The sequence below is a fragment of the Salvelinus alpinus genome, chromosome 14, assembly GCF_045679555.1.
Source record: "Salvelinus alpinus chromosome 14, SLU_Salpinus.1, whole genome shotgun sequence".
Taxonomy (NCBI): Eukaryota; Metazoa; Chordata; class Actinopteri; order Salmoniformes; family Salmonidae; genus Salvelinus; species Salvelinus alpinus.
In genome coordinates, this window is record NC_092099.1 from 37,568,386 (window position 1) to 37,594,248 (window position 25,863).

Here is a 25,863-nt window from a genome sequence, read left to right on the forward strand (position 1 = left end):
ATATGTTGCTTTTATGTAGTCATATTTACGTAGTCATTCCACTTTACTTACTTCACTTTTAGATATCTAATCTCTGTCATTGTTGTAATATTGAATCATTATATATAGGGATTTGCCTTAATGTTATCTTTTAATCATATACTGATCACTTCTATTACTATTTTAGATGCACCTGGACCTCCAATCAACCCAAGAATTACAGACACAACAAAGACTTCTGCAACATTCTTCTGGGGGAAACCACTTGAAGATGGTGGGCTTGAAGTCACAGGGTACTTTGTTGAGCATAAAAAAGATGGAGAAGAGGAATGGTTCAAGGACACACCAACTGCTTCACTGAGAATTACAGAATTTGTTATTCCTAACTTGAAAGTGGGAGCAAAATACCACTTCAGAGTCAGTGCAATGAATGCAGAGGGAGTTGGTGAACCAGCTCAAACTGAAGAACTGGTTGAAATTATTGAACGTGAAGAAGAGCCAGACTTTGAACTGGATGTTGAGCTGAGAAGAACCCTTGTTGTCAGGGCGGGATGTTCCATCCGCATATTTGTGCCCATTAAAGGTCGCCCAGCTCCTGAAGTAGCCTGGACGAAGGGCGAAGACGCACCACTCAAAGGACGTGCTAACATTGACAGCACAGAGTCATACACTATGCTTGTCATCCCTGACTGCACAAGAAATGATGCAGGAAGATACAACTTGATCCTTACGAATGCTGCAGGAGAGAAGACTGCTCATGTCAATGTGAGAGTTCTGGATTCACCTGGACCACCAATTAATCTGAAGCCAAAGCACATTGACAAAGAGAGCATCACTCTTCAATGGGAACTGCCGCTTATCGATGGTGGTTCAAAGATAACAAACTATATCATTGAAAAGAGAGAGTCAACACGCAAAGCATATTCCACCATAATATCAGTTTGTCCAAATAGCACAGTTAGAATTCCTGATCTAGCAGAAGGGTCAGAATATTACTTCAGAGTATCGGCTGAAAATGAGTACGGAATTGGCGAGTCGGTTGAGACTACAGATCCAATTCGAGCATCTCAAGCACCAACACCCCCTGAGAGCGTTTATGCTACAGATGTCACCAAGACCGCTGTCAGTCTTGCATGGACAAAGCCAAAACATGACGGTGGTAGTAGAGTTACTGGATATGTCCTTGAAGCTCAAAAGAAGGGAGGAGACCAGTGGTCCCATGTGACAACTGTCAAGACTATGGACTTCATAGTGAAGAACCTGAATGAAAATGAACAGTATATATTCCGTGTCATGGCTGTAAACCACTCCGGAAGAAGTGGTCCTTGTGACAGCAAGCCTGTTACTATCAAGGAAACAATAACAATGCCAGAATTTGACCTGCGTGGAATATGCCAGAAAATTGTCATTGCCAGGGCAGGAGATGAGATTAAAGTTGAGATACCAGTTATGGGACGTCCAAAACCAACTGTTTCATGGACGAAAGATGGTCAGCACCTCAAGATAACCCCAAGAATAATCACTGAATGTACTGCAACCACAAGTATCCTGAATATAACAGAATGCATAAGGAGTGACACAGGACATTATGGCATGACAGGGAAGAACATAGTTGGCTCAGTGACAGATACCATCATAGTAAAAGTGCACGATGTCCCTGGACCTCCAAAGGGACCAATAAAAATAGATGAAATCTCCCGTACCTATGCTGTCATCTCTTGGGGAACACCTGAGAATGATGGAGGTGTACCAATCAACAATTACATTGTTGAATTAAGGGAAACTACAGGAACGTCATGGGTAGAATTGACATCATCAGTAATCCGTACAATATTTAAAGCTACTCGTCTGAAGACTGGTGCGGAATACCAGTTCAGAGTCAAAGCTAAAAACAGATATGGTGCTGGTCAACCAATCATCTCAGAGTCAGTGGTTGCTGCATATCCATTCAAACCCCCTGGGCCACCTAGCACTCCAAAGGTTGTGGCCTTTACCAAAGATACAATGACAATTGGCTGGAATGAACCTGTTTATGATGGTGGAAGTGAAGTCATTGGATATCACATTGAGAGGAAAGAGAGAAGCAGCATCCTTTGGCAAAAGATCAGCAAATCCATGGTGAAAGATAATCAATTCAAATCAAGTGGACTGGAAGATGGAGTTGCATATGAATTCCGCGTCACTGCTGAAAACATGGCTGGAATTGGTAAACCAAGCAAGGCTTCAGAAGCAATGCTAGCCCTTGATCCAGTGGATCCACCAGGTCAACCAGAGCCAATCTTTGTTTCCAAGAATATAGTAACAATTCAATGGACAAAGCCTGAATATGATGGTGGGTTCAAGATTACTGGCTACGTAGTGGAAAAGAGAGACTTACCAGCTGGTCGTTGGATGAGGGCCAACTTCACAAACATCATTGAGACCACTTTCACTGTAAGTGGGTTAACTCAGAATGAGGCCTATGAATTCCGTGTACTTGCCAAAAATGCAGCTGGTTCAGTAAGTGAACCATCTGAGCCATCGGATCCCATCACCTGCACAGATGATATTGTGGAACCACGAATCATGGTTGATGCCAAATTCAAGGATGTGATTCTACTGAAAGCAGGGGAAAACTTCAAACTTGATGCAGATGTTGCAGGCCAACCACTACCATCCATGGTGTGGACCAAGGGTGGAAAGGATATTGAAAATACGATGAAATTGACAATTAAAATGACTGACTTAACAACAACTCTGATTAACAAAGACTCGTTAAGAAGAGATGGAGGTGAATTTGTTCTGACTGCCACAAATGTTGGCGGGTTTGCCAAGCATATCTTTAATGTCAAAGTCCTTGACAGACCAGGTCCACCTGGAGGACCCCTGGTGGTGTCAGATATCACATCTGACAACTGTATTTTGGAATGGGCTCCACCCGCAGATGATGGTGGTGCAGAGATTGACCATTATGTGATTGAAAAGCGTGAATCAAGCAGGCTTGCATGGACAAATTCGGCCTCAGGCTTAACTGATACTCAATTTAAGGTGAACAAGTTACTCAAAGGAAATGAGTACATATTCAGAGTAATGGCAGTCAACAAATATGGAGTCGGAGAGCCTCTAGAATCTGCGCCAACTATTGCAAACAATCCATGGGTGCCAGCAGATCCTCCAAAGGATCCTGAAGTAACAATAATCACTAAGGATTCAATGATTCTTATGTGGAAGGCTCCTGAGTACGATGGTGGAACTCCAATCACAAACTATAATATTGAAAGGAAAGACAAGATTGGTCTTCGCTGGGTAAAATGCAACAAGAAGAAAGTAAAAGACTTGCAGTTCAAGGTAACTGGGCTTCAAGTAACACATGAATATGAATTCAGAATTCTTGCAGAGAATGCAGCTGGATTAAGCTTACCAAGCAATTCAAGTCCTTTCTACAAGGCTACTGACACCCTCTACGAACCAGGCCCTCCAGGCAACCCAAGAGTTGTGGACACAACCAAGTCATCCATTACGATTGCATGGAACAAGCCAAATTATGATGGTGGTTCTGAAATCACAGGATACATTGTGGAGACCTGCGTTCCTGGGGAGGAGGAATGGACAATTGTTACTCCGCCAGGAGGACTAATGGGTACATCGTTTACCCTTATGAACTTAGAGGAGGACAAAGAGTGCATGATTCAAGTTTCTGCCATAAACAGTGAGGGTATTGGAGAGGAAGCAACTATTCCTGGCACACCGAGAGCTGAAGACAGGCTGCTTCCACCGGAATTTGACCTGGATGCAGAGCTAAAGAAGGTTGTGAATATCAGAGCCTGTAACACATTGAGACTTTTTGTACCTATCAGAGGAAGACCATCACCCGAGGCAAAATGGACCAAAGAAGATGGTGAACCTATTACGAGAGCAACCATTGAAAGCACAACTTCTTACACATCACTGGTGGTGGAAAATGTCAACCGATTTGACAGTGGCAAGTACGTGCTCACAATAGAAAACAGTTATGGATCCAATACAGCTGCTGTGAATGTCAGAGTGCTAGATACCCCAGGTGCCCCGCAAAATCTCAAGATCAACAGCGTCACTAAAGAATCTGTCACTCTTATCTGGGATGCTCCAGTAAATGACGGTGGAGCAAAGATTAAGAACTACATTGTTGAAAAACGTGAATCAACAAGGAAAGCATATGCCACTGTAAAATCTAACTGTCATAAGAACACCTGGAAAGTTGACCAGCTGCAGGAGGGATGTAACTACTACTTCAGAGTTTTAGCTGAAAATGAATATGGAATTGGCCTACCAATTGAAACCCGTGAATCAGTTAAAGTTTCTGAAAAACCACAGCCTCCTGCCAAAATCACCCTCGCCGATGTTACCAAGACTAGTGCCACCCTGTCTTGGGAGAAACCAGAGCATGACGGAGGAAGTAGAGTGGTATGCTATGTTGTTGAGATGCTGAGCAAAGGTGCCGAGAAATGGGTCCAGTCTTCCATTGTCAAAACATTAGAAGCAGTTGTCCCTGGACTGACACCAGGTGAAGAGTACATGTTCCGTGTAGCAGCAAGAAATGAAAAAGGAACAAGTGATCCACGTCAAATTGGTGTGCCAGTGATTGCTAAAGATCTTGTGATTGTCCCATCAGCTAAAATGTTGTTCAACACATTCAGTGTTCTAGCAGGAGAGGATTTGACAGTACAGATTCCGTTTATTGCTCGTCCCCGAGCAACTATTTCATTCATAAAGGACAATCTACCTATGAAGCGTACCACCAGAGTTAACTTTGGAGGATCAGATAAACTGATCAATCTTCAAATCAAAGAGGCATGCAGAGAAGATGTTGGTCAGTACCGAATCATACTCGCAAACACCGCTGGGGATACATCTTTATGCATCTCAGTAGTTGTTCTTGACAAACCTGGACCACCAAAGGGCCCAATTAAAGTTGAGGCTGTTACTACTGACAGTGTGCTTTTCTCCTGGGCTCCACCAGAGTATGATGGTGGTGCAACAATCAACAGCTACCTTGTAGAAAAGAGAGACACGTCCACACAAACTTGGTTGGTCGTGTCTCCAAATCATGCAAGAACAACGATTAAAGCTTCGAGGCTGAAAAACGGTTCAGAGTACCAGTTCAGGGTGACAGCTCAGAACAGGTATGGAAAGGGCCCATCTCTGACCTCAGGGTCTGTTGTTGCTGAGTATCCATTCAAATTACCAGGCCCTCCAGGAACACCATCTGTACAGTCTTCCACAAAGGATAGCATGGTAGTTGTGTGGAATGAGCCTGTTAATGATGGTGGAAGCACTGTGCTGGGATATCATCTTGAGCGCAAAGAGAGAAACAGTATTCTCTGGGTGAAGCTCAATAAGTCTCTTATCCAGGATACATCTTACAAGACCACTGGCCTGGAACCAGGACAGGAATATGAATTCAGAGTTTACGCTGAAAACATTGTGGGAATTGGAAAAGTTAGCAAACTTTCCGAAGGTCACATTTCTAGGGATCCTTGCGATCCCCCCGGAGATCCTGAGGCTACTAAGATAACAAAGGATTCTGTAACAATCACATGGACAAAGCCAGAGTATGATGGTGGTGCCAACGTCACCGGCTATATTGTAGAGAAGAAAGAGTTGCCAGAGGGCCGCTGGAACAAAACCAACTTCACAAATATCATTGAAACCGAGTATGTGGCAACCAGCCTTGTGGAGAACCAGAAATATGAGTTCCGTGTTATTGCAAGAAACGCAGCAGGTGTTTTCAGCCTTCCCTCATACAGCACTGGACCAATTACTGCTAAAGATGAAATCGACCCTCCTCGTATTAGCATTGACCCACAGTTCACACAAACTGTTTATGTTAATGCTGGAGATAGCTTCAAAATCGATGCCGATGTTCATGGTAGTCCAATACCCGAAATCCTCTGGATGAAGAGCGGCCATGAGGCACCCCTTGCAAACACTATCACCAGAGACATAAAAAATACAGACAGCACCACTTTGTTGACTGTCAAAGAGGCTAAACTTGAAGATGGAGGAAAGTACACTTTACTTCTAAAGAATCCAGGAGGCGAGAAGTCAGTGAAAATCAATGTGGTTGTTTTGGATAAACCTGGGGCACCACAAGGTCCTATCTCTGTCACTGGCATCACAAATGATCAATGTTGCCTTGCTTGGAAATCCCCACTATATGATGGCAGCAGTAAAATCACTCATTACATTGTAGAGAGAAGGGAGACAAGCAGATTAGTTTGGACTGTTGTTGATAATAAGTGTGAGTCAAATTATCTGAAGGTTACAAAACTCTTGGAGGGAAATGAGTACATTTTCAAAGTCCAGGCAGTAAACAAATTTGGACTTAGTATGGGTCTGGAATCAATTGCTGTGACTGTCAAAGACCCATTCGTTCCCCCAGATTCACCAAGTAGGTTGGAGGTTTCCGATGTCAAAAAGGATTCAATGGTGATTACCTGGGAGGCTCCTGGATATGATGGTGGCAGTAATATTATTGGATACATTATTGAGAAGCACGATAAGGAGGGTGTGAGATGGACCAGATGCAATAGGAAGACAGTTACCGACTTAACCTACAAAGTCACCGGACTTATGGAAAGTCATATTTATGAATTTAGAGTTCTGGCTGAGAATGTCTCTGGAGTTGGAGAGCCAAGCTCCCCAACAGTTTTCTACAAGGCTTTGGATCCAATCTTCAGACCAGGTGCACCAATTAATCCTAAAGTAACTGACATAAGCAAAACTTCAGTTTTCCTGTCATGGGGCAAACCTATATATGACGGAGGATGTGAGATTCAAGGATACATTGTGGAGAAATGCGAAGTGCCATCTCCTGCATCTCTCACTAAGCAATCCATCGTTGTGGAACCGGCCACTAAGGCACCAGCTGCTGAGGGAGAGGAAGCACCCGCTGAAAAAAGAGCAGCTGAGGCAACACCTGCTGAGGCAGCACCCGCCGAAGTAGCACCCACCGAGACAGAGCCCGCCGAAGCAGCACCTGCACCTGCAGACGCAGCACCTTCCAAGGCAGAACCTGCAGAAAAAGGAAGTGCAGAAGGAGCTACAGAGGAAGAACCTGCTGACGTGTGGACAATCTGTACTCCACCAAGTGGCATCAAACAAACAAGATTTGAAGTTAGAAAATTGGAGGAAATGCATTTGTACAAGTTCAGAGTTTGTGCTGTCAACAAGCTTGGTGTTGGAGACCATGCAGATGTCTCTGGAATAATTCTTGTCGAGGAGAGGATTGAGGAACCAGATCTGGACATTGACCCAGACCTGAGAAAGGTTGTGAACATTAAGGCTGGATGTTCCCTCAGGCTGTTCATTCCTATCAGAGGGCGACCTCAACCTGAAGTCAAATGGGGAAAGGATGAAGGTCCAATTAAGGAGAATGCACAAGTTGAAGTGACAAGTAGTTACACGTCCCTTGTGATTGACAATGTCAACAGATTTGACAGTGGAAAATACACTGTTTCTGCAGAGAACGCCAGTGGTGAAAAATCTGCTTTAATTAGCGTTAGAGTTCTTGACACACCTAGTGCCCCAGTCAACCTCAAAGTGAAAGATATCACTGGTGAATCAGTGACACTTACATGGGATGCCCCTGTGTTGGATGGAGGAGCTAAAATCAGAAACTATATTGTTGAGAAGCGGGAAAGCACCAGGAAAGCCTATGCAGCTGTGGTGACAAACTGCCACAAATTATCATACAAGGTTGAGAACCTTCAAGAGGGTTGCAATTATTATTTCCGAGTCCTTGCTGAAAACGAACATGGTGTTGGCTTGCCTACAGCAACCATTGATCCCATCAAAGCCTCAGAGGTACCCCAAATCCCACGAAAACTGAGTGTTGTTGACCAAACCAAGACAAGCATCTCTCTTGCCTGGGAGAAGCCTGAGCATGATGGTGGAAGTAGAATCATTCATTACCTGCTAGAGATACAACCTAAAGGCTCTGAGAAATGGTCAGGTGTTGCAACTGTCAGAGCAATGGAGTCTGTTGTCAACAATCTAAATCCGGGTGAAGAATATATTTTCAGAGTGTTTGCTATCAATGACAAAGGAAAGAGTGACCCAAGGGAACTTGCACTTCCAGTGACAGCAAAGGACCTTGTTATCGAGCCTGATGTTAGACCTGCATTTAGCAATTACAGTGTTCGGGTTGGTAAAGACTTCAAGGTTGAAATCCCGATCGCAGGACGTCCTAAACCAGCAGTTAAATGGACAAAGGATGGATCAATCCTACTCCACACCTCAAGGGTTAAAATCACTAACACTCCAGATAGCACAACTCTAAGTATCACAGAGGCTACAGGAGAAGATGGCGGAATGTATGGCATTAATGTTACTAATGTAGTTGGGGAAAAGAATGCAACAATTGAAATCATTGCTCTTGATAAACCTGGCCCACCAAGTGGACCTGTAAAGTTTGATGAAGTTACTATTAACACTGCAACTATTTCTTGGGGTCCACCAAAGCATTCTGGTGGCTGCCAGATTTCAAATTACATTGTTCAGAAAAGAGACACAACCACCACATCTTGGGAGAATGTTGCTGCCTCCGTGGCAAGAACTACACTCAAGGTGCAAAGGCTGAAAACTGGGGCTGAATATCAATTCAGAATCATTGCTCAAAATCGATATGGCAAGAGTTACGGTTTGGACTCACATCCTTTGACTATAAAGTACCCTTACAAAGAACCTGGCCCACCCGGCACTCCATTCATTGCATCTCTCTCCAAGGAATATATGGTTGTGGAGTGGCATGAACCAGTCGCAGATGGAGGTAGTTCTGTTCTAGGCTATCACCTTGAAAGGAAAGAGAGAAACAGCATCCTCTGGACTAAGCTTAACAAGTCACTCGTTAAAGACACCATTTACAAAACCGGTCCCTTAGAGGAGGCTGTTGAATATGAATTCAGAGTTTATGCTGAAAATATCGTTGGTATTGGCAGATGCAGCAAAATCTCAGAGGGTTGTGTTGCACGTGATCCCTGTGATCCTCCTGGCACCCCAGAGGCTATCATTGTAAACAAAGAGTCCATTACCATTGAATGGACAAAGCCAGAATATGATGGAGGAAGTGTGATTACTGGTTATGTTGTTGAGAAACGTGACCTTCCAGAGGGACGCTGGATGAAGGCAAACTTTACCAACGTTATTGAGACCAGGTTTACTGCTACTGGACTAACTGCTGATGCACAGTATGACTTCAGAGTCATTGCTAAGAATGCAGTTGGAACATTCAGCAAGCCATCTTATAACAGTGGACCTATAACAGCAAATGATGAGGTGGAAGCGCCAAAATATTCTATTGATCCTGCGTTCACCAAAACGATCATTATCAATGCAGGAGACACATTCAAACTTGATGCTGATGTACATGGAAAGCCAGTACCCACAATCCAGTGGTTCAAGGATGATGTGGAAATTGAAAAGAATACAATGAGATTGGAGATCAAAAATACAGAAAGCGTCGCAATGATAGTTGTGAAGGATTCTGTCAGAGTTGACGGTGGAAATTACAAACTTGTCCTGACAAATGTTGCTGGATCAGAGTCAGTTCCATTCAAGGTGAATGTACTAGACAGACCAGGACCACCTGTAGGTTCACTCCATGTCACTGGAGTCGCTTGTGACAAATGTACTCTGTCATGGCGTGCCCCACTACATGATGGAGGCAGCAACATCACACACTACCTCATTGAGAGGCGTGAAACCAGTCGTCTTGCTTGGACTATGGTTTCTAACAGCTGTGAGACCACAGTGTATAAAGTAACTAGTCTCCTGGAGGGCAATGAGTATATTTTCCGTGTCATGGCTATCAACAGTTATGGCATTGGTGAACATGTGGAGTCTTCAGCAGTAATAATGAAAAATCCATTTGTTGTCCCTGGCGCACCACATGTTAATGATGTAACGAACATTGCCCGGGATTCCATGACTGTCTGCTATTCTGCACCAGAGACCGATGGGGGAAGTGACATTACTACTTACATCATTGAGAAGAAAGACAGAGCTGGAGTTAAATGGACCAAATGCAACAGGCAAAAGGTCACAGACCTATCTTTCAGAGTAACAGGTCTGACATCAGATCATGAATATGAGTTTAGAGTATCTGCTGAAAATGCAGCTGGTGTTGGTGAGCCAAGTCTACCAACGTCATACTTTAAGGCCTGTGATCCCAAGTACAAACCTGGGGCACCCACACATGCACATGTGATTGATACCACAAAGAGCTCAATCACAGTCGCATGGGGAAAGCCTCTCAGCGATGGTGGCTGTCCTATCCAGGGATACATTGTAGAGATTTGCAAAGCTGAGGAGGAGGAATGGACAATGTGCACTCCACCAACAGGCCTGCGGGTCAATAAATTTGAAATCACAAAACTTACAGAGGGTCAGGAATATCAGATCCAGGTCTGTGCTATCAACAAACTGGGTGTTGGTGAACTAGCTGCTGTATCTGGAACATCTAAACCAGAGGAGAAGGTAGAGGATCCAGAAATTCAACTGGACTCGGAATTGAGGAAAGGAATTGTGGTGCGTGCTGGAGGCTCTGTGAGAATCAATGTACCATTCAAAGGCAGACCAACGCCAGAGATTAAGTGGTGTAAGCTGAAGAAGGTTGAAGAAGTGGAGGAAGAACAAGAATTGCAAGAGAAAGCAGTGGTTGAGAAAGGTCTCAACTATACTCAGCTTTCCATTGACTCTTGTGACAGAAGTGATTCTGGAAAGTACAATGTGACTGTGAAGAACAGCAGTGGTACCGTTTCTGAATTTGTAACTGTGAAAGTGCTAGATACACCAGGTGCCCCTCTGAATCTCAAACTGACAGAGATCAAGAAAGACTCCATAACTCTTGTTTGGGATGCCCCTGTTACAGATGGCGGAGCGAAAATCAAGAATTATGTTGTTGACAAACGTGAATCAATCAGGAAAGCTTTTGCAAATGTAACAACCAAGGTCAACAAAACAACCTACAAAGTTGAAAACCTTGTTGAGGGGGCTATGTATTACTTCAGAGTTATGGCTGAGAATGAATATGGAATTGGATCGTCGACTGAAACAAAGCTTGCAACAAAGGCCTCTGAGGTGCCTCTTCCAGTCGGAAAGATCTTCTTGACTGATGTTACTAAAGTCAGCGCATCGTTCGGATGGGAAAAACCAGAGCATGATGGTGGAAGCAGAATTACCGGTTACCTAGTTGAGATGCAGCAGAAGGGAGGGGACAAATGGGGTGTTGCAACATCCACAAAGGGTGATTGTCATGGCACAGTCACTGGACTTACTGCTGGACAGGAGTATCTGATCCGTATCATAGCTTACAATGAGAAGGGAAAGAGTGAGCCTAAAGCACTGGCTATGCCAGTTGTTGCTAATGACATGACTATTGAACCAAGCTTAAAACTCATGTTCAACACCTACACCGTCAAAGCTGGTGACGATCTGATAGTAGAAATCCCAGTGTTTGGTAGGCCGAAACCCCAAATTGTTTGGAGGAAAGAGGGTCTGCCATTGAAAAGAACAACAAGAGTGAATGTGATAAACACAGCAACAACTGCTACCATTAAAATTACTGAGGCATGTAAGGACGACTTTGGAAAGTATACCATTACGGCAACTAACACAGCTGGCTTATTCTCTGAAGACATAGGAATCACAATCCTTGACAAACCTGGTCCACCAACCGGACCCATTAAAGTCCTTGAAGTAAGCAATAACTCTGTCAGTCTTTCATGGGGTGCCCCGGAGTACACAGGCGGATGTCAAGTAAAGCATTACAATGTGGAAAAACGAGATACAACACAAACAGCATGGCAAAGTGTGAATGCACAGCTCGCTAGAACAGCTATCAAAATAACCAAGCTGAAAACTGGCGCAGAGTACTGTTTCAGAATCTGTGCTGAGAATAGATATGGAAAGGGCGCTCCTTTGGACACAAAATCAATTCTGGTGCAATATCCATACAAATCCCCAGGACCACCCGGAACTCCATACATCAAATCTGCAACAAAGGATCAAATGATTATTGAATGGAATGAGCCAGTCAATGATGGTGGTAGTACGGTTATTGGATACCATCTTGAATCTAAAGAAAGAACCAGCATTATGTGGACGAAACTCAACAAAGCCCTCATCGCTGATACCTCTTTCAAGATATGTAATCTTGAGGAGGACATTGGATATGAATACAGGGTCTATGCTGAAAACATTGTTGGCATTGGCAGAGCATCCAAAATATCAGAATCATTCGTTGCTCGAGATCCAGTTGATCTACCAGGTACCCCTGAGGCTACTGTTATCTCCAAGAACCACATTGTGATTCAATGGACTAAGCCATTGTATGATGGAGGCAGTAAGATCACTGGATATATTGTGGAGCGGAGAGATCTAGCCAACATTGAGGGTCGCTGGATGAGAGCCAACTTCACAAATGTCATTGAGACAGAATTTGCCATCTCTGGCTTGACAGAAAATGAACAATATGAGTTCAGAGTGATTGCAAGAAATGCCGCTGGTATTTTCAGTGAGCCTTCTGACAGCACTGGACCCATTACTGCCACAGATGAGATTGAAGCACCAAGAGCCTCAATGGATCCCAAATACAAGGATGTCATTGTTGTTAATGCTGGGGACAACTTAGTTTTGGATGCTGACATCTATGGCAAACCTGCTCCTGAGGTCTTATGGTTGAAGGAAGGAAAGCAAATGGACAAAGCTCTTCGAATTGAAGTGAAAACTACACAGAAACGTGCAGCTATGCATATCAAGGACTGCACAAGGTTAGATAGTGGAAACTATGACCTCAGTCTCACCAATATTGGTGGGGTAAAGACAATCCCAATCACTGTGAAGGTCCTTGATAAACCAGGTGCACCCACTGGACCACTGAGAGTCACTGGACTGACCGCCGACAGATGCTTCCTATCTTGGACTGATCCCTCTCTGGATGGTGGTGCAGCTATAAGTCACTATATTCTGGAAAAGAGAGAGACCAGTCGGTTATCCTGGACTGTGGTTAACGCAAATATTCAAGCTACAAATTTCAAAGTGATCAACCTACTGGAATTGAACGAATATATCTTCAGGGTTAGGGCTGTGAACAAATATGGCATTGGTGATCCTTTGGAGTGTGAGGCAGTAACTGCACGCAATCCATACAAGCCTCCAAGTGCACCCGGAACACCTGAAGCAAGTAAAATAACAAAGGATTCTATGGTCCTATCATGGTCAAAGCCAGAGAACAATGGTGGAGCAGAAATTGACTGCTACCATCTTGAGAAACGTGATAAAGATGGTGTAAGGTGGACCAAATGCAACCGGCAGCCATTGACTGATCTACACTTCAAGGTCACTGGGCTTTTGGATGGTCATTTCTATGAATATCGTGTTTCTGCAGAGAACGAAACTGGAGTGGGAGATCTGAGCGAACTCTCCCTGTTCTACAGAGCATGCAATGCTACAACAGCACCTGGACCACCACACCATCCTAAGGTGACAGATCACACCAGCTCGACTGTGTCCTTGACTTGGGGCAAACCCGCTTCTGACGGTGGAGCATACATCAAAGGGTACATTGTTGAAATGAGAGAAGTGACAGAAGAGGAGAGGAAAGCAATGGAAGAGGAAAAGAAAAGGAAAGACGCAGCAGCAGCAGAAGAAGAGTTTTTGGAAGAAGAGGAGGAAGTGGAAGCAGCAGCAGTAGAAGAGGTAAAAGAACCTCCTAAGGAGTATGAATGGACCATTTGTACACCCCCAACTGGCATCCAAGCGACACACCTCACTATTAAGGACTTGAAGGCAGGACTAGAATACAAATTCCGTGTCTGTGCTATCAATTCAGAGGGAGTTGGTGAACCTGCAGATATCCATGGCACTGTGATTGCTGCAGAAAGAGTTGAGGCACCAGAGATTGAACTGGATGCCAACCTCAGGAAGGTTGTCTCTGTCCGTGCAGGTGGATCTCTGCGTCTGTTTGTCACAATCAGAGGAAGACCTGAACCTGAAGTTAAATGGGCAAAGTTGGACGGCGAGCTGACAGAACGTGTCATGATAGAATCCACAAGCTCATATACTATGCTTGTAATTGACAATGTAAACCGATTCGACAGTGGCAAATATACATTGAACCTTGAGAATAACACTGGTGAAAAATCTGCACTTATCAACGTCAGAGTGTTGGACACACCAAGTGCTCCACAGGCCTTTGCAGTCAAAGATATCAAAAAAGATTCTGTGAATCTTGTTTGGGAAACACCACTCACAGACGGTGGATCAAAAATAACCAATTACATTGTGGAGAAGCGAGAGTCCACCAGAAAGGCTTACACTGCCGTGACAACTAACTGCTTATCTAATTCCTTCAAGATTGATGAGTTGCCAGAGGGATGCATTTTCTACTTCCGTGTATGTGCTGTAAATGAGTATGGCATTGGGTTGATGGCTGAAACCAAAAACCCAATTAAAGTTTCTGAAGTGCCTATGCCACCACGAAATGTCAGAGTTACAGATCTCACGAAAAACAGTGTATCACTTGCCTGGGAAAAGCCAGCTCATGATGGTGGAAGCAAAGTAATGTGCTACAACGTTGAGGTGCAAGGTAAGGATGACAAGGGTACCCAGAAGTGGAATACTTCATGCACAGTCAAAATCCTAGAAACAACTATTGCAAACCTAGTAGCAGGTGACGCATATTCATTCAGAGTCATTGCAATCAACGAGAAGGGAAAGAGTGTACCAAAGGAACTTGGTCTACTTGTGACAACAAAAGATATTGCTATTGAACCCTCAATTGAGGTGTTATTCAACACTTACAGTGTGAAGGCTGGAGGTGATCTTACAGTTGAAATCCCAGTTAGGGGCCGACCTAAACCTGTTATTGCATGGAAACATCATGGCCTTCCTTTGAAGCAAACAAGCTCATTGACAATTCTGAATACCAAGACCTCATCCAAAATTATTATAAAGGAGGCGGGCAGAGAACATGTCGGAAAATATGAAATCACTGCCGCAAACCCAGGTGGAATGAAAATAGCAGAGATTGGAATTATTGTCCTTGACAAACCTGGTCAACCAACTGCTATCAAACCAACTGCTGTAACTTCAGACAGTATTTCATTGTCATGGGCTCCACCAGAGTATGATGGTGGTTGCTGCATCAACAACTACATTGTAGAGAAAAGAGATACAAACGCAACAGATTGGCAAATGGTCTCATCAAATGTTGCAACAACAGCAATTAAAGCCTCCCGATTGACAAAGGGTGCTGAATACCAGTTCCGTATCTATGCTGTAAATCGTTATGGAAAGAGTCAACATACAGATTCCCGTGGAATTACAGCCCAGTATAACTTCAAGCTACCTGGCCCACCATCGACTCCTAAAGTGGTACATGCAACCAAGATTTACATGCTTGTCACATGGAATGAGCCAGTCAACGACGGAGGCAGCACAGTTCTTGGATATCATTTGGAGCGAAAGGAGAGAACCAGCATCATCTGGAACAAGATGAATAGAGGTCTCATCAAAGATACAGAATACAAAGTGACTGGCATTGAAGAGGGCATGGGGTACGAATACCGCGTTTACGCTGAAAACATTGCTGGAATTGGAAAATGCAGCAAAGCATGTGAGGCTGTTTCTGCAAGAGATCCATGCGATCCCCCTGGCGAGCCAACAGTGACAGGTATCACAAGAACATCAGTATCCCTCGCTTGGACGAAGCCAGAGTACGATGGTGGAGCCAATGTTACTGGTTACATTATTGAACGCAGAGATCTCCCAGAAGGCCGCTGGATGAGGTGTAACTTCACCAACGTGGTGGAAACCTACTATGACGTCACAGGCCTTACCAAGGACCAGCAGTATGACTTCCGTGTCATTGCAAAGAATGCTGCTGGATGCTTCAGTGACCCATCTTATTCCACTGGTTCAATCACAGTCAAGGATGATGTGGATCCACCACGTATCATGATGGACGTGAAGTACAGAGCTGTTGTCGTTGTGAAAGCAGGAGATGTTCTTAAAATCAATGCAGATATCGCTGGTCGTCCACTGCCAGTAACATCATGGAAAAAAGATGGCAAAGAGATCGAGCTCAGGGCCAGAATTCTGATTCTTGCAACAGATACCAGCACCTCAGTAATTGTGAAGGACTGCATAAGGCGTGATTCTGGACAATATACTTTAACTCTGCAAAATATTGCCGGAACAGTATCTACACCAGTGGACGTTGTGATCCTGGATAAGCCAGGACCTCCCGCTGGCCCCCTGGCGACTACAGGCATTACAGCTGAAGATGTCACCTTAGCATGGGGTCCTCCTCAAGAAGCAGGCGGTGCAGATATCACACACTACGTTGTTGAGAAACGTGAAACAAGCCGTCTTGCTTGGACAGTGGTGAATGCAGATCTGAACAGGACACATTTCAAGGTCACAAATCTCCTCAAGGGTAATGAATACATGTTCAGGGTCATGGCCGTCAATAAGTATGGACTTGGCGAGGCCCTTGAGAGTGAGGTCGTCAAAGTGGCTGATCCATTCACAAAACCATCTGCTCCCACAAATTGTGAGATCACGGAGGTATCCAGTGAGGAGATGAAACTTGTCTGGCAGAAACCTGTTTCAGATGGAGGCAGTGAAATTACTGGATATGTAATTGAAAGGCGCGACACGGCAGGTCTACTCTGGGTCCGTGTGAACAGAGAGATTGTGACTGAATTGGCAACCATAGCAACTAAACTACGAAAAGGATATGAATATGTGTTCCGCGTGTTTGCTGAAAACGCTGCTGGTTTGAGTCCTCCAAGTGAAGCATGCCCATCGTTTAGGGCTGAAGATGAACAGGTCGAGCCAGAACCACCAAGTAAACCAAAGGTTGTTGATTCAACCAAGAGTTCAATCTCCATCATTTGGAACAAGCCACTAGAAGATGGTGGAGCTCCCATCCTTGGATACAGTGTGGAGTATAAGAAAATTAAGGACGAGGAATGGACAGTGGCCATTCAGAACATAAAGAGCATGGAGTTCACTGTCTCTGGACTTACAGCAGATGAAGAATATGAGTTTGCTGTTAAGGCAATAAACAAGATTGGTGAAAGCGAGCAAAGTCCAATTTCTGAGCCTATCGCAGCAATGGATAGAACTGTGGAGCCTATGTTTGATGTTGACATAGAAATGCGCAAGACATTGATTGTCAAGCATGGCAACTCATTCACTCTGACTGTACCTTATAAGGGAAAACCTGCACCATCAGTAGAATGGAGCAAGGAGGAAGTAGACCTCAAGGCAAGAGCAACCATTGAAACAAATCACAGCTGCACTTCACTAACAATTGAAACGGCAACACGAAATGACTCTGGACAGTACACTGTAACATTAGAGAATGGCATTGGAGACCCAGTAACATTACCAATAGTTGTAAAGGTTCTTGACTCTCCTGGACCACCACTTAATGTAGTTGTTAAGGATGTCACCAAAGACACTGCTACCGTTACATGGGAAGCTCCAGAAAATGATGGAGGTGATGTTGTGAAGGCTTACCATGTTGAGAAACGTGAAGCCAGCAAAAAGGCATGGGTGTGTGTGACTAACAACTGCCACGCGTTGTCCTACAAAGTGGAAGATTTACAAGAGGGAGCCTTCTATTACTTCAGAGTCATGGGAGAAAACGAATTCGGAGTGGGTGTAGCTGCTATCCCCAAGAATGGAACAAAGATTACAGGTTTGACATTTCTTTACTTTGTGTATTATTTTGCTATCTGTTTGATACTTGCATGAAGAAATTACCCCATACAATCTTGATTGTTTATAACTTTTGTTCTTAATATTTGCAGAAAAACCAAGTCCACCTCAAAAGCTTGGGGCTATTGCGGTAACCAAGGACAGTGTTACAATCGGATGGATGAGACCAGAACACGATGGTGGAAGCAGAGTAACTCAGTACTTCATTGAAGCACTTGAGAAAGGACAACCCAAATGGTCGAAGGTTACTCTTGTGAACACAACTTCCTTCCAAATCAAAAACTTGAAGGAAAATGCTGAATACTTCTTCAGAGTTAGTGCTCAGAATCATGCTGGACTCGGCGAACCCAAAGAGATGATCGTTCCTGTTGTAGTGAAAGATCAAATGGGTAGGTTTTCAACTCACCTCTTCTAATTTTGAATTTTGAATTATATAAATATTGTCAGCATATCTGTCATGGCTAATAGTGTATGTTAACTGATAATTAGCTAAATTGTATATGCTGTGACTGTTTGTTTTACAGAGGCCCCAGATTTTGACATGAAGAACTACCCCAGCAATACTGTCTATGTGAGATCAGGATCAAATCTGACCTTTGAGCTTCCTATGACCAGCAAACCTTTGGCAAAGGTTATTCTATCAAGAAACACTGTTATTCTGAAACCATCCAAGAGATTGGTCACTCAAGTTACTGCTGAAAGCCTGATCATCAAACTGAACGAGAGCATTGCAAGTGATGCTGGCAGATATGACATCATCGCCTCCAATACAAGTGGTATCACCAAGATGTTCATCAACATCGTTGTGTTGGATAGACCTGGTCCTCCAACTGGCCCTATTGAGGTTGGTGAAGTGACTGAATCCACAGTGGCTCTCAAATGGGCTCCTCCTGTGTATGATGGTGGCAGCCCAGTTACCAACTACGTTGTACTGAGACGTGAAACAAGCACACCTGCTTGGACTGAAGTGTCTTCTCAGGTTGCGAGAAGTGCCATAAAGGCCGGCAAGCTTACCAAAGGAGAGGAATATCAGTTCAGAATCAAGGCAGAGAATCGCTTTGGTATCAGTGACCACATTGACACCCCACCAATCACAGTGAAGCTTCCATACAGTAAGTGTCTCTATCATTTATTAGTATACCATCCATCCCACTACCTTAATCACTATCTTCATTTGTCTTTGAATTAGACTGAAATTTACATTGGATTACATTGTTTATTCTAGCATTCCCTGGCCCTCCATCAACACCATGGGTAACCATGGTTTCAAGAGAGAGCATTACAGTCAACTGGAACGAGCCTGTCACAGATGGAGGAAACACTGTCACGGGCTACCACCTGCAGATGAAAGAGAGAAGCAGTATTCTGTGGCAAAAGGTCAACAAAGTAGCAATCATTGGAACACAGCTGAGAGTAACAAACATCTGCCCTGGCCTCATCTACGAATTCAAGGTGACAGCAGAAAATGCAGCTGGTATTGGAAAAATCAGCAAAATATCAGAAGAGGTGCTCGCCATTGATAACTGCGGTAAATGTCTTATGGATTATTTTTGTTTTTTGGTCACTGAATTTGTTGTGGATGGTGTTGGTATTTTTCATCAACTGTTCTTGATCAATTTGATTTTCTATTTCAGAGCCCCCGGCAGCTGTAAGAGTCTCCGAGATCACAAAGAACTCCATCAGTCTGGCCTGGGTTAGGCCGCCTTATGATGGTGGCAGCAAGATCACTGGATACATGGTGGAGAGGAAGGACTGCCCAGATGGCAGATGGACAAGGGCCAACTTCACTAACGTGATTGAGATGAACTTCACAATGTCATGCTTGACCCAGAATGAATCCTATGAGTTCAGAGTTTACGCAAAGAACGCAATCGGTTCTATCAGCAATCCATCTGATGTCGTCGGTCCAATCACTTGTGTCGATTCATGTGGTGAGTTGAGCTCATTTTACTTTTCAATGGTTAAAGAAACTGTCATTTGCTTGATATTTGCTTTATTATTTTGTTGCTAATATTTTGTTTTTCTCATGTTCAGGTGCCCCTGCGATCGATCTTCCTCCAGAGTATTTAGATGTTGTGAAATACAAAGCCGGATCCATGGTTAAGATCAGAGTGGGAATTCTTGCCAAGCCTCTGCCAACAATTGAGTGGTACAAGGATGGAAAAGAAATGGTGTCAAGCACTACACTATCCATCGAGAGCACTACTGATTGCTCTAGTCTTCTCATCAAGGACGCAACTCGTAGCCACACTGGCACATATGAAATAAAGATTAAAAACGCTCTGGGCTCGGCATCTGCCACCATCAGGATAGAAGTTCTAGGTAAACATTTTTTACATGTCATTTAGCTTATGTCATCTAATTGTGTCATACTTTAATTTGCAACAGACATGTTGTTATGAGTTAAATAATGTATTAATGCACTCAATGTTTTCTCCTCTTCACCAGACAAACCTGGACCACCTCCTGGCTTGATTCAGTTTATGCTAGTCACAGCAGACAAGATCATTCTTAAGTGGGAGCCAATCACTGATGAGGGTGGTGCTAAGGTCAGCCATTATGTTGTGGAGAAACGTGAAACCAGCAGAGTGGTATGGTCTACCGTGTCTGAGAGACTAGAAGAGTGCTACATAGGTGTCATGAAGTTGGTACGAGGAAATGAGTACATTTTCCGTGTGAGGGGTGTCAACAAGTTCGGAAATGGAGAGCCCTTGGACTCTGAGCCTGTTATTGCCAAAAATTTATTTGGTAAGTATAAAACAAAACAGGACATAACGTTGTGGTATACAAAGTAAAATACACTATTTTGAAACACACAAACGGAAGTTGTATCTGATGGAATATAAAGCAGACATTCCCCAAAATGATCAACTTGACCTGCATATTAAGTCTTCTGTTATAAAAGACATAAAAGACAGTTACCCCTCTGTTTTTGGATTTACTTTTAGAACTTAACCGACTCTTTATATTATTTTCACAGTTACCCCAGGACAGCCTGCCACACCAGAGGTAACAACTATAACCAAATCAACAATGGTAGTTGTATGGGACAAACCAGGTGTGGATGGCGGTAGTCAAGTAACTGGCTACTACCTTGAGAGACGTGACAAGAAGAGCCTTCGCTGGATAAAGGTCTTGAAAGATCCGATTAACAACACCACTACGACTATCTTTAACCTAACAGAAGGCAATGAATATCAATACCGTGTGTGTGCCATCAACAAAGCCGGAGAGGGCCCCTTCTCAGATGTGTCTGACTACTACAAAGCAGCTGATCCAGTTGGTAAGCAAAAAAATGTAACATCCATCTAACTTATGTAATAAGTAAAAGTCATATCCTTTACTTCTCTATGAAAACTATATCTACATTATGTGAATTCTCTTTATTAGAACCACCATATGAACCTACCAAGCTCAAAGTGGTTGACTCAACCAAGACATCTATCACCCTTGGATGGGCCAAGCCAGAGTGGGACGGAGGCAGTGAGATCCTCAGCTACGTTGTTGAACAGCTGACGGACGTGGAGGGTCTACGACGCAAACCACCCAAAGAAGAATCATCTGAATCAGAAGGAGAAGAAGAGGAGGAAGAAGAAGCAGACAATGGAGAATGGATTGTAATCAGCCAGAAGGGAGAAGTGAGGACAGCAGAGTACGTTGTGTCCGGCCTAACACCAGATGTTGACTACTACTTCCGTGTATCTGCAGTCAACATCGCAGGGCGTGGAGAGGCCATTAAGATGAAAGAGCCCGTTCATGCTAAGGATATTCTGGGTAAGTTAACACACCTCATGGTTTCATTGCATCTACATTGACATTTTGTTTCATAAGATTTTGTCCCTTTTCCTAGTAGTGAAAAGGCAGTAAATAAAGTATGTATCTTTTAATGATTTTTACAGAGGAAGCTATCTTCGATCCAGATGTTGCCATGAGAACTCACTACATCGTAAAAGCCAAGCAGGATGTGGAGATCACAGTGCCCCTCAAGGGCAGACCTGCACCTAGTGCTACTTGGATGTTCGGAGACGAGAACATCGACAATAATAAAAAATATGAAATCCACCACACAGATACTACATCAACCCTTGTTATTCCAGAAGTCAGCCGTAATGACACTGGTAGGTACACTGTGAAGATTGAAAACGGTGTAGGAGAGCCAAAGTCAATGACACTGTCTGTGAAGGTTCAAGACTCACCAGCTGTCTGCACGAACCTGGTGTTGAAGGATGTCACTCGTGGTAAAGTAACCATGTGCTGGGAAGAACCTGAACTTGATGGTGGTGCTGATATTACCAATTACATAATTGAAAAGAGAGACTCATCCAAGAGATCCTACTCTAGTGTGACAACCAAATGCACAGAACAATTTTATACCATTGAAGATCTCTCAGAGAAAACATCCTTCTTCTTCCGTGTATCAGCAGAGAATGAATTTGGAATAAGTGATCCTTGCAGCACAGTTGAACCAGTAAAAGCTACAGAAACTCCTGGTCCAGTCAAAGAAGTTTCTATGAAGGATGCCTCAAAGACCTCTGTAACACTGCAGTGGGTGAAGCCTGATTATGATGGTGGAAGCATCATATCTGACTACGTCATTGAGAAGAGACTCAAGGGTGAAGAGGACTGGGCAGCTGCCGGCTGCAGCAAACAATGTGAACACGAAGTACCAAAACTCAAAGAAACCTCACAAATGAATTTCAGAGTTGCCGCCAGAAATGAAAAGGGGAAGGGTGACTTCACTGAAATTGGACCAATTGAAGTGAAGGACTTTGTCATCCCACCAGAGGCCAACCTGGATGAGTATCCAGGTGGGGAAATCAGTGTCCGTGTGGGCCATAATGTACACATTGAATTGCCCTATAAGGGTAAACCCAGACCTGCCACGTATTGGCTTAAGGACAATATGCCACTGAAGGAGAGCGAACTAGTACGCTTCAGGAAAACAGACAACAAAGTTGTTCTCATGATCAAGAATGTGAGACCAGAGCATGGTGGGAAATACACACTTACTCTTGATAACAGGGTGTACAGAAAATCCTTCAACGTTTTTGTCATAACTCGCGGACCACCATCAAAGCCTGTCGCACCCATCAACTTTGATGAGGTCAGAGCAGACAGTGTCACAATATCCTGGGAGGAGCCAAATGATTACGGAGGTGGAGAAATCACTTGCTACTCTGTAGAGAAGCGCGACACATCTCAGAATGACTGGAAGATGGCATGCTCTAGTGTCACTGACACAACATTCAAGGTGCCCAACTTGATCAAGGGAATAGGGTACCAGTTCAGAGTGCGTGCTGAGAATATATATGGAGTCAGTGAGCCGCTGGTGTCACCAAGCGTTGTCGCTAAACACCAGTTCAGGCCTGCAGGTCCACCAGGAAAGCCTGTTGTGTACAACGTCACCAACGACGGAATGACAATTCAGTGGGAGCTGCCCGTCTTCAATGGTGGCTGTCCAGTCAAGGGCTACCATGTTGAGAAGAAGGAGAAGAACAGTGTCATGTGGCAGAAGGTCAACACTGTGGCTATCGCTGGAACAGACTACAGAATTCTTGGCCTTATTGAAGGACTGGAATATCAATTCAGAGTCTACGCTCAGAATGATGCCGGATTCAGCCGCAAGAGTGACGAAAGCAACACCACCATGGCAGTTTCTCCAGTTGGTAAGTCCTTATTCAAATGGAAACTAATCATGGTTTTCTGTTAATAATGGTATACTGTTATTAATCCCCGGGCTGAACAAGGCAGTGAGTTTCAGGTCAGCAATGGGTGCAGCATACCTTTTCATTAAAGTGGCATTCAGCAGTAGAAACAATAACAAGCTGAGAGATGGGGCTGGAGAAATGTAACCACAATCAAATTCATAGATAGAGCTATAGATGCAACGACTGATCATCCATGATATCAAAATTATATGTTTAACCATGTTTTGAGGATAATTAGTGTTTGTTTACATTTTTTTACAAACATTGGAGTAAAACAAGCTTATATTTTAAGTTCTGGTGGGGAACATATTTTAGGTTCTGGTGGGGAACCTAGCATTTATATGTTATATTCTTCAAGAATCATTAGGTACAAATCTTTATTTTATAAGTCCAGAAATGGATTTAGCAACTGCTGTTTGTGACTTTAACGTACAGATTCTTACAATCAACACAATGATGGTATGAAATCCAATGCCTTTGAAAGTGCAAGTACCATGAATAGCTTATGTAATAGGGAAGTATAAACCAAGTGATATAAGCACGTTCCCAGACTTAGTCCATGTGTGATTCAAACATGTGAAAGTGAATGATAAAAAAATGTGTTCCTTTTTTAGATCCACCTGGTCAACCTGACTACACTGATGTGACCAGCAATTCTGTCGCCCTGAAATGGGACGCACCCAAACGTGATGGCGGCAGCAAGATTGTGGCTTACAATGTTGAAAAACGCCAAGGACAGGGCCGCTGGCTGAAGAGCAACTTCACTGATGTCCACGACACCCAGTTTACTGTCACTGGTCTTGCTTGCAATGAACGCTATGAGTTCAGAATTATTGCAAGAAATGCTATTGGCGTAGTGAGTCCCCCATCCAACTCATCTGGACACATCGTGGTCAGAGATGAAAGTGGTAAGGGAATACATGATATATTGAAATAAAAATAATACATTTGACATGATAATATGAATATGCAATATGTTTTGCTTTGTAATATACAAAACACTAATGATGTACATGTACACCTTTTGTCTTTCCAGCTTCTCCAAACATTGAGTTTGGCGCAGAGTATTTTGAGGGACTCACAATCAAGGCAGGAGACAATATGAGACTAAAAGTATCGATCACTGGACGACCACAGCCCAAGGTTGTGTGGTTCAGAGACGGCGTGCAAATCACCAAGTCGATGATGGACACCACCACAGTTGCTGGATCAAGCATGCTCTTTGTACGTGATGCTGACCGCAGTCACAAAGGAACTTACACAGTGGAAGCCACCAATAGCCAAGGAACCAAGAAGGAGGACATCATTGTCCAAGTCCATGGTTGGTTTCATTTTATTGTCACAACATTCAAATAGCACTGTGATTTATCTTGTTTGACATCATTGTAGATAGTGAATCAGACTTGTACTGTACATGTCAAATGTTAATGATTCTCTATTCTAATCTAGATACTCCTGGAGAGCCGGTGGGACCTATCATTTTCAGTGATATCTCTGAAGGAAAAGTGACCCTCACATGGAATCCACCGGAGAACGACGGCTGCTCTGACATCTCTCACTACATTGTTGAGAAGCGTGAGACCTCTAAGATCTCATGGGCACTTGTCTCGGATTGCTGTAAAGAAACAGTATACCACGCCACCAAGCTGATGAAGACCAATGAGTACCAGTTCCGTGTTTCTGCTGTCAACAGGTTTGGTACCGGCCGACCATTGGATTCAAGTCCCATCATTGCACAAATGCAATATAGTAAGTCCAAGGGCTCAATAGCTTCAATAGCATTCACACTGATATAGGGGCTAGGCGTAATGTAAATTGCATTATGGCTGAGCATGGACATGCCAAACACTGTCAATAAACTAGATTAAATTAATTATTGATAAGGCCTAAAAAGAGAACAAATAATTATAATCAAATTCTAAATAAAACGAAACAACAACTTGTTTTAAATACGCTATGTCACACTTACAGCCATCATAATTTCTCCTCGTGGGCATAAAATAATAAAACAACGCACATTCCAACTTTTCACAGTAGCTGGACAAAGATCCAATATAAATAGAAAGGGAGAATGTCCACTCACACTTATACTGCTCCCAAATAGGCCTATATTTTATGAACATAATCAGAACCATCTTACAGATCAGATCGCATTCACACATCTCAAGAAGTCGCATTGCAAGTGTGCCAAGGACGTTATTACCATAAAACCAGGAAGATGAATCAGTTTGGTTGTAATAAAATGTAACAAAAATAAATGTCATTATATCATAAAACCGCCAGGATAAAAAAGACACGCATTGCTGTTGAACCAGCCTTTGTTATAGTAGACCTAAGTGAGTTTTGAACATATGATACGGAAAACAAGCAATTTTTACAGATTACAGGTAACTTCTAAATATGAGGTTCACCAGTATTCACAGAGGCT

At 43.5% G+C, this 25,863-nt stretch overlaps 1 protein-coding gene across 1 annotated transcript in view; it reads left to right on the forward strand.

Annotated features, from left to right (window-relative positions):
- ttn.1 (titin, tandem duplicate 1) overlaps window positions 1-25,863 on the forward strand; it is a 171,663-nt gene that overhangs the window by 121,598 nt on the left and 24,202 nt on the right. Inside the window, exons 169-181 of the mRNA XM_071341458.1 lie at window positions 167-17,707; window positions 17,820-18,116; window positions 18,252-18,839; window positions 18,953-19,255; window positions 19,362-19,658; window positions 19,762-20,049; window positions 20,176-20,475; window positions 20,708-21,010; window positions 21,118-21,501; window positions 21,627-23,393; window positions 24,050-24,343; window positions 24,472-24,756; window positions 24,885-25,184. Coding sequence (XP_071197559.1) covers window positions 167-17,707; window positions 17,820-18,116; window positions 18,252-18,839; window positions 18,953-19,255; window positions 19,362-19,658; window positions 19,762-20,049; window positions 20,176-20,475; window positions 20,708-21,010; window positions 21,118-21,501; window positions 21,627-23,393; window positions 24,050-24,343; window positions 24,472-24,756; window positions 24,885-25,184 — 22,947 coding nt within the window. The remainder of the gene's footprint in view (window positions 1-166; window positions 17,708-17,819; window positions 18,117-18,251; window positions 18,840-18,952; window positions 19,256-19,361; window positions 19,659-19,761; window positions 20,050-20,175; window positions 20,476-20,707; window positions 21,011-21,117; window positions 21,502-21,626; window positions 23,394-24,049; window positions 24,344-24,471; window positions 24,757-24,884; window positions 25,185-25,863) is intronic.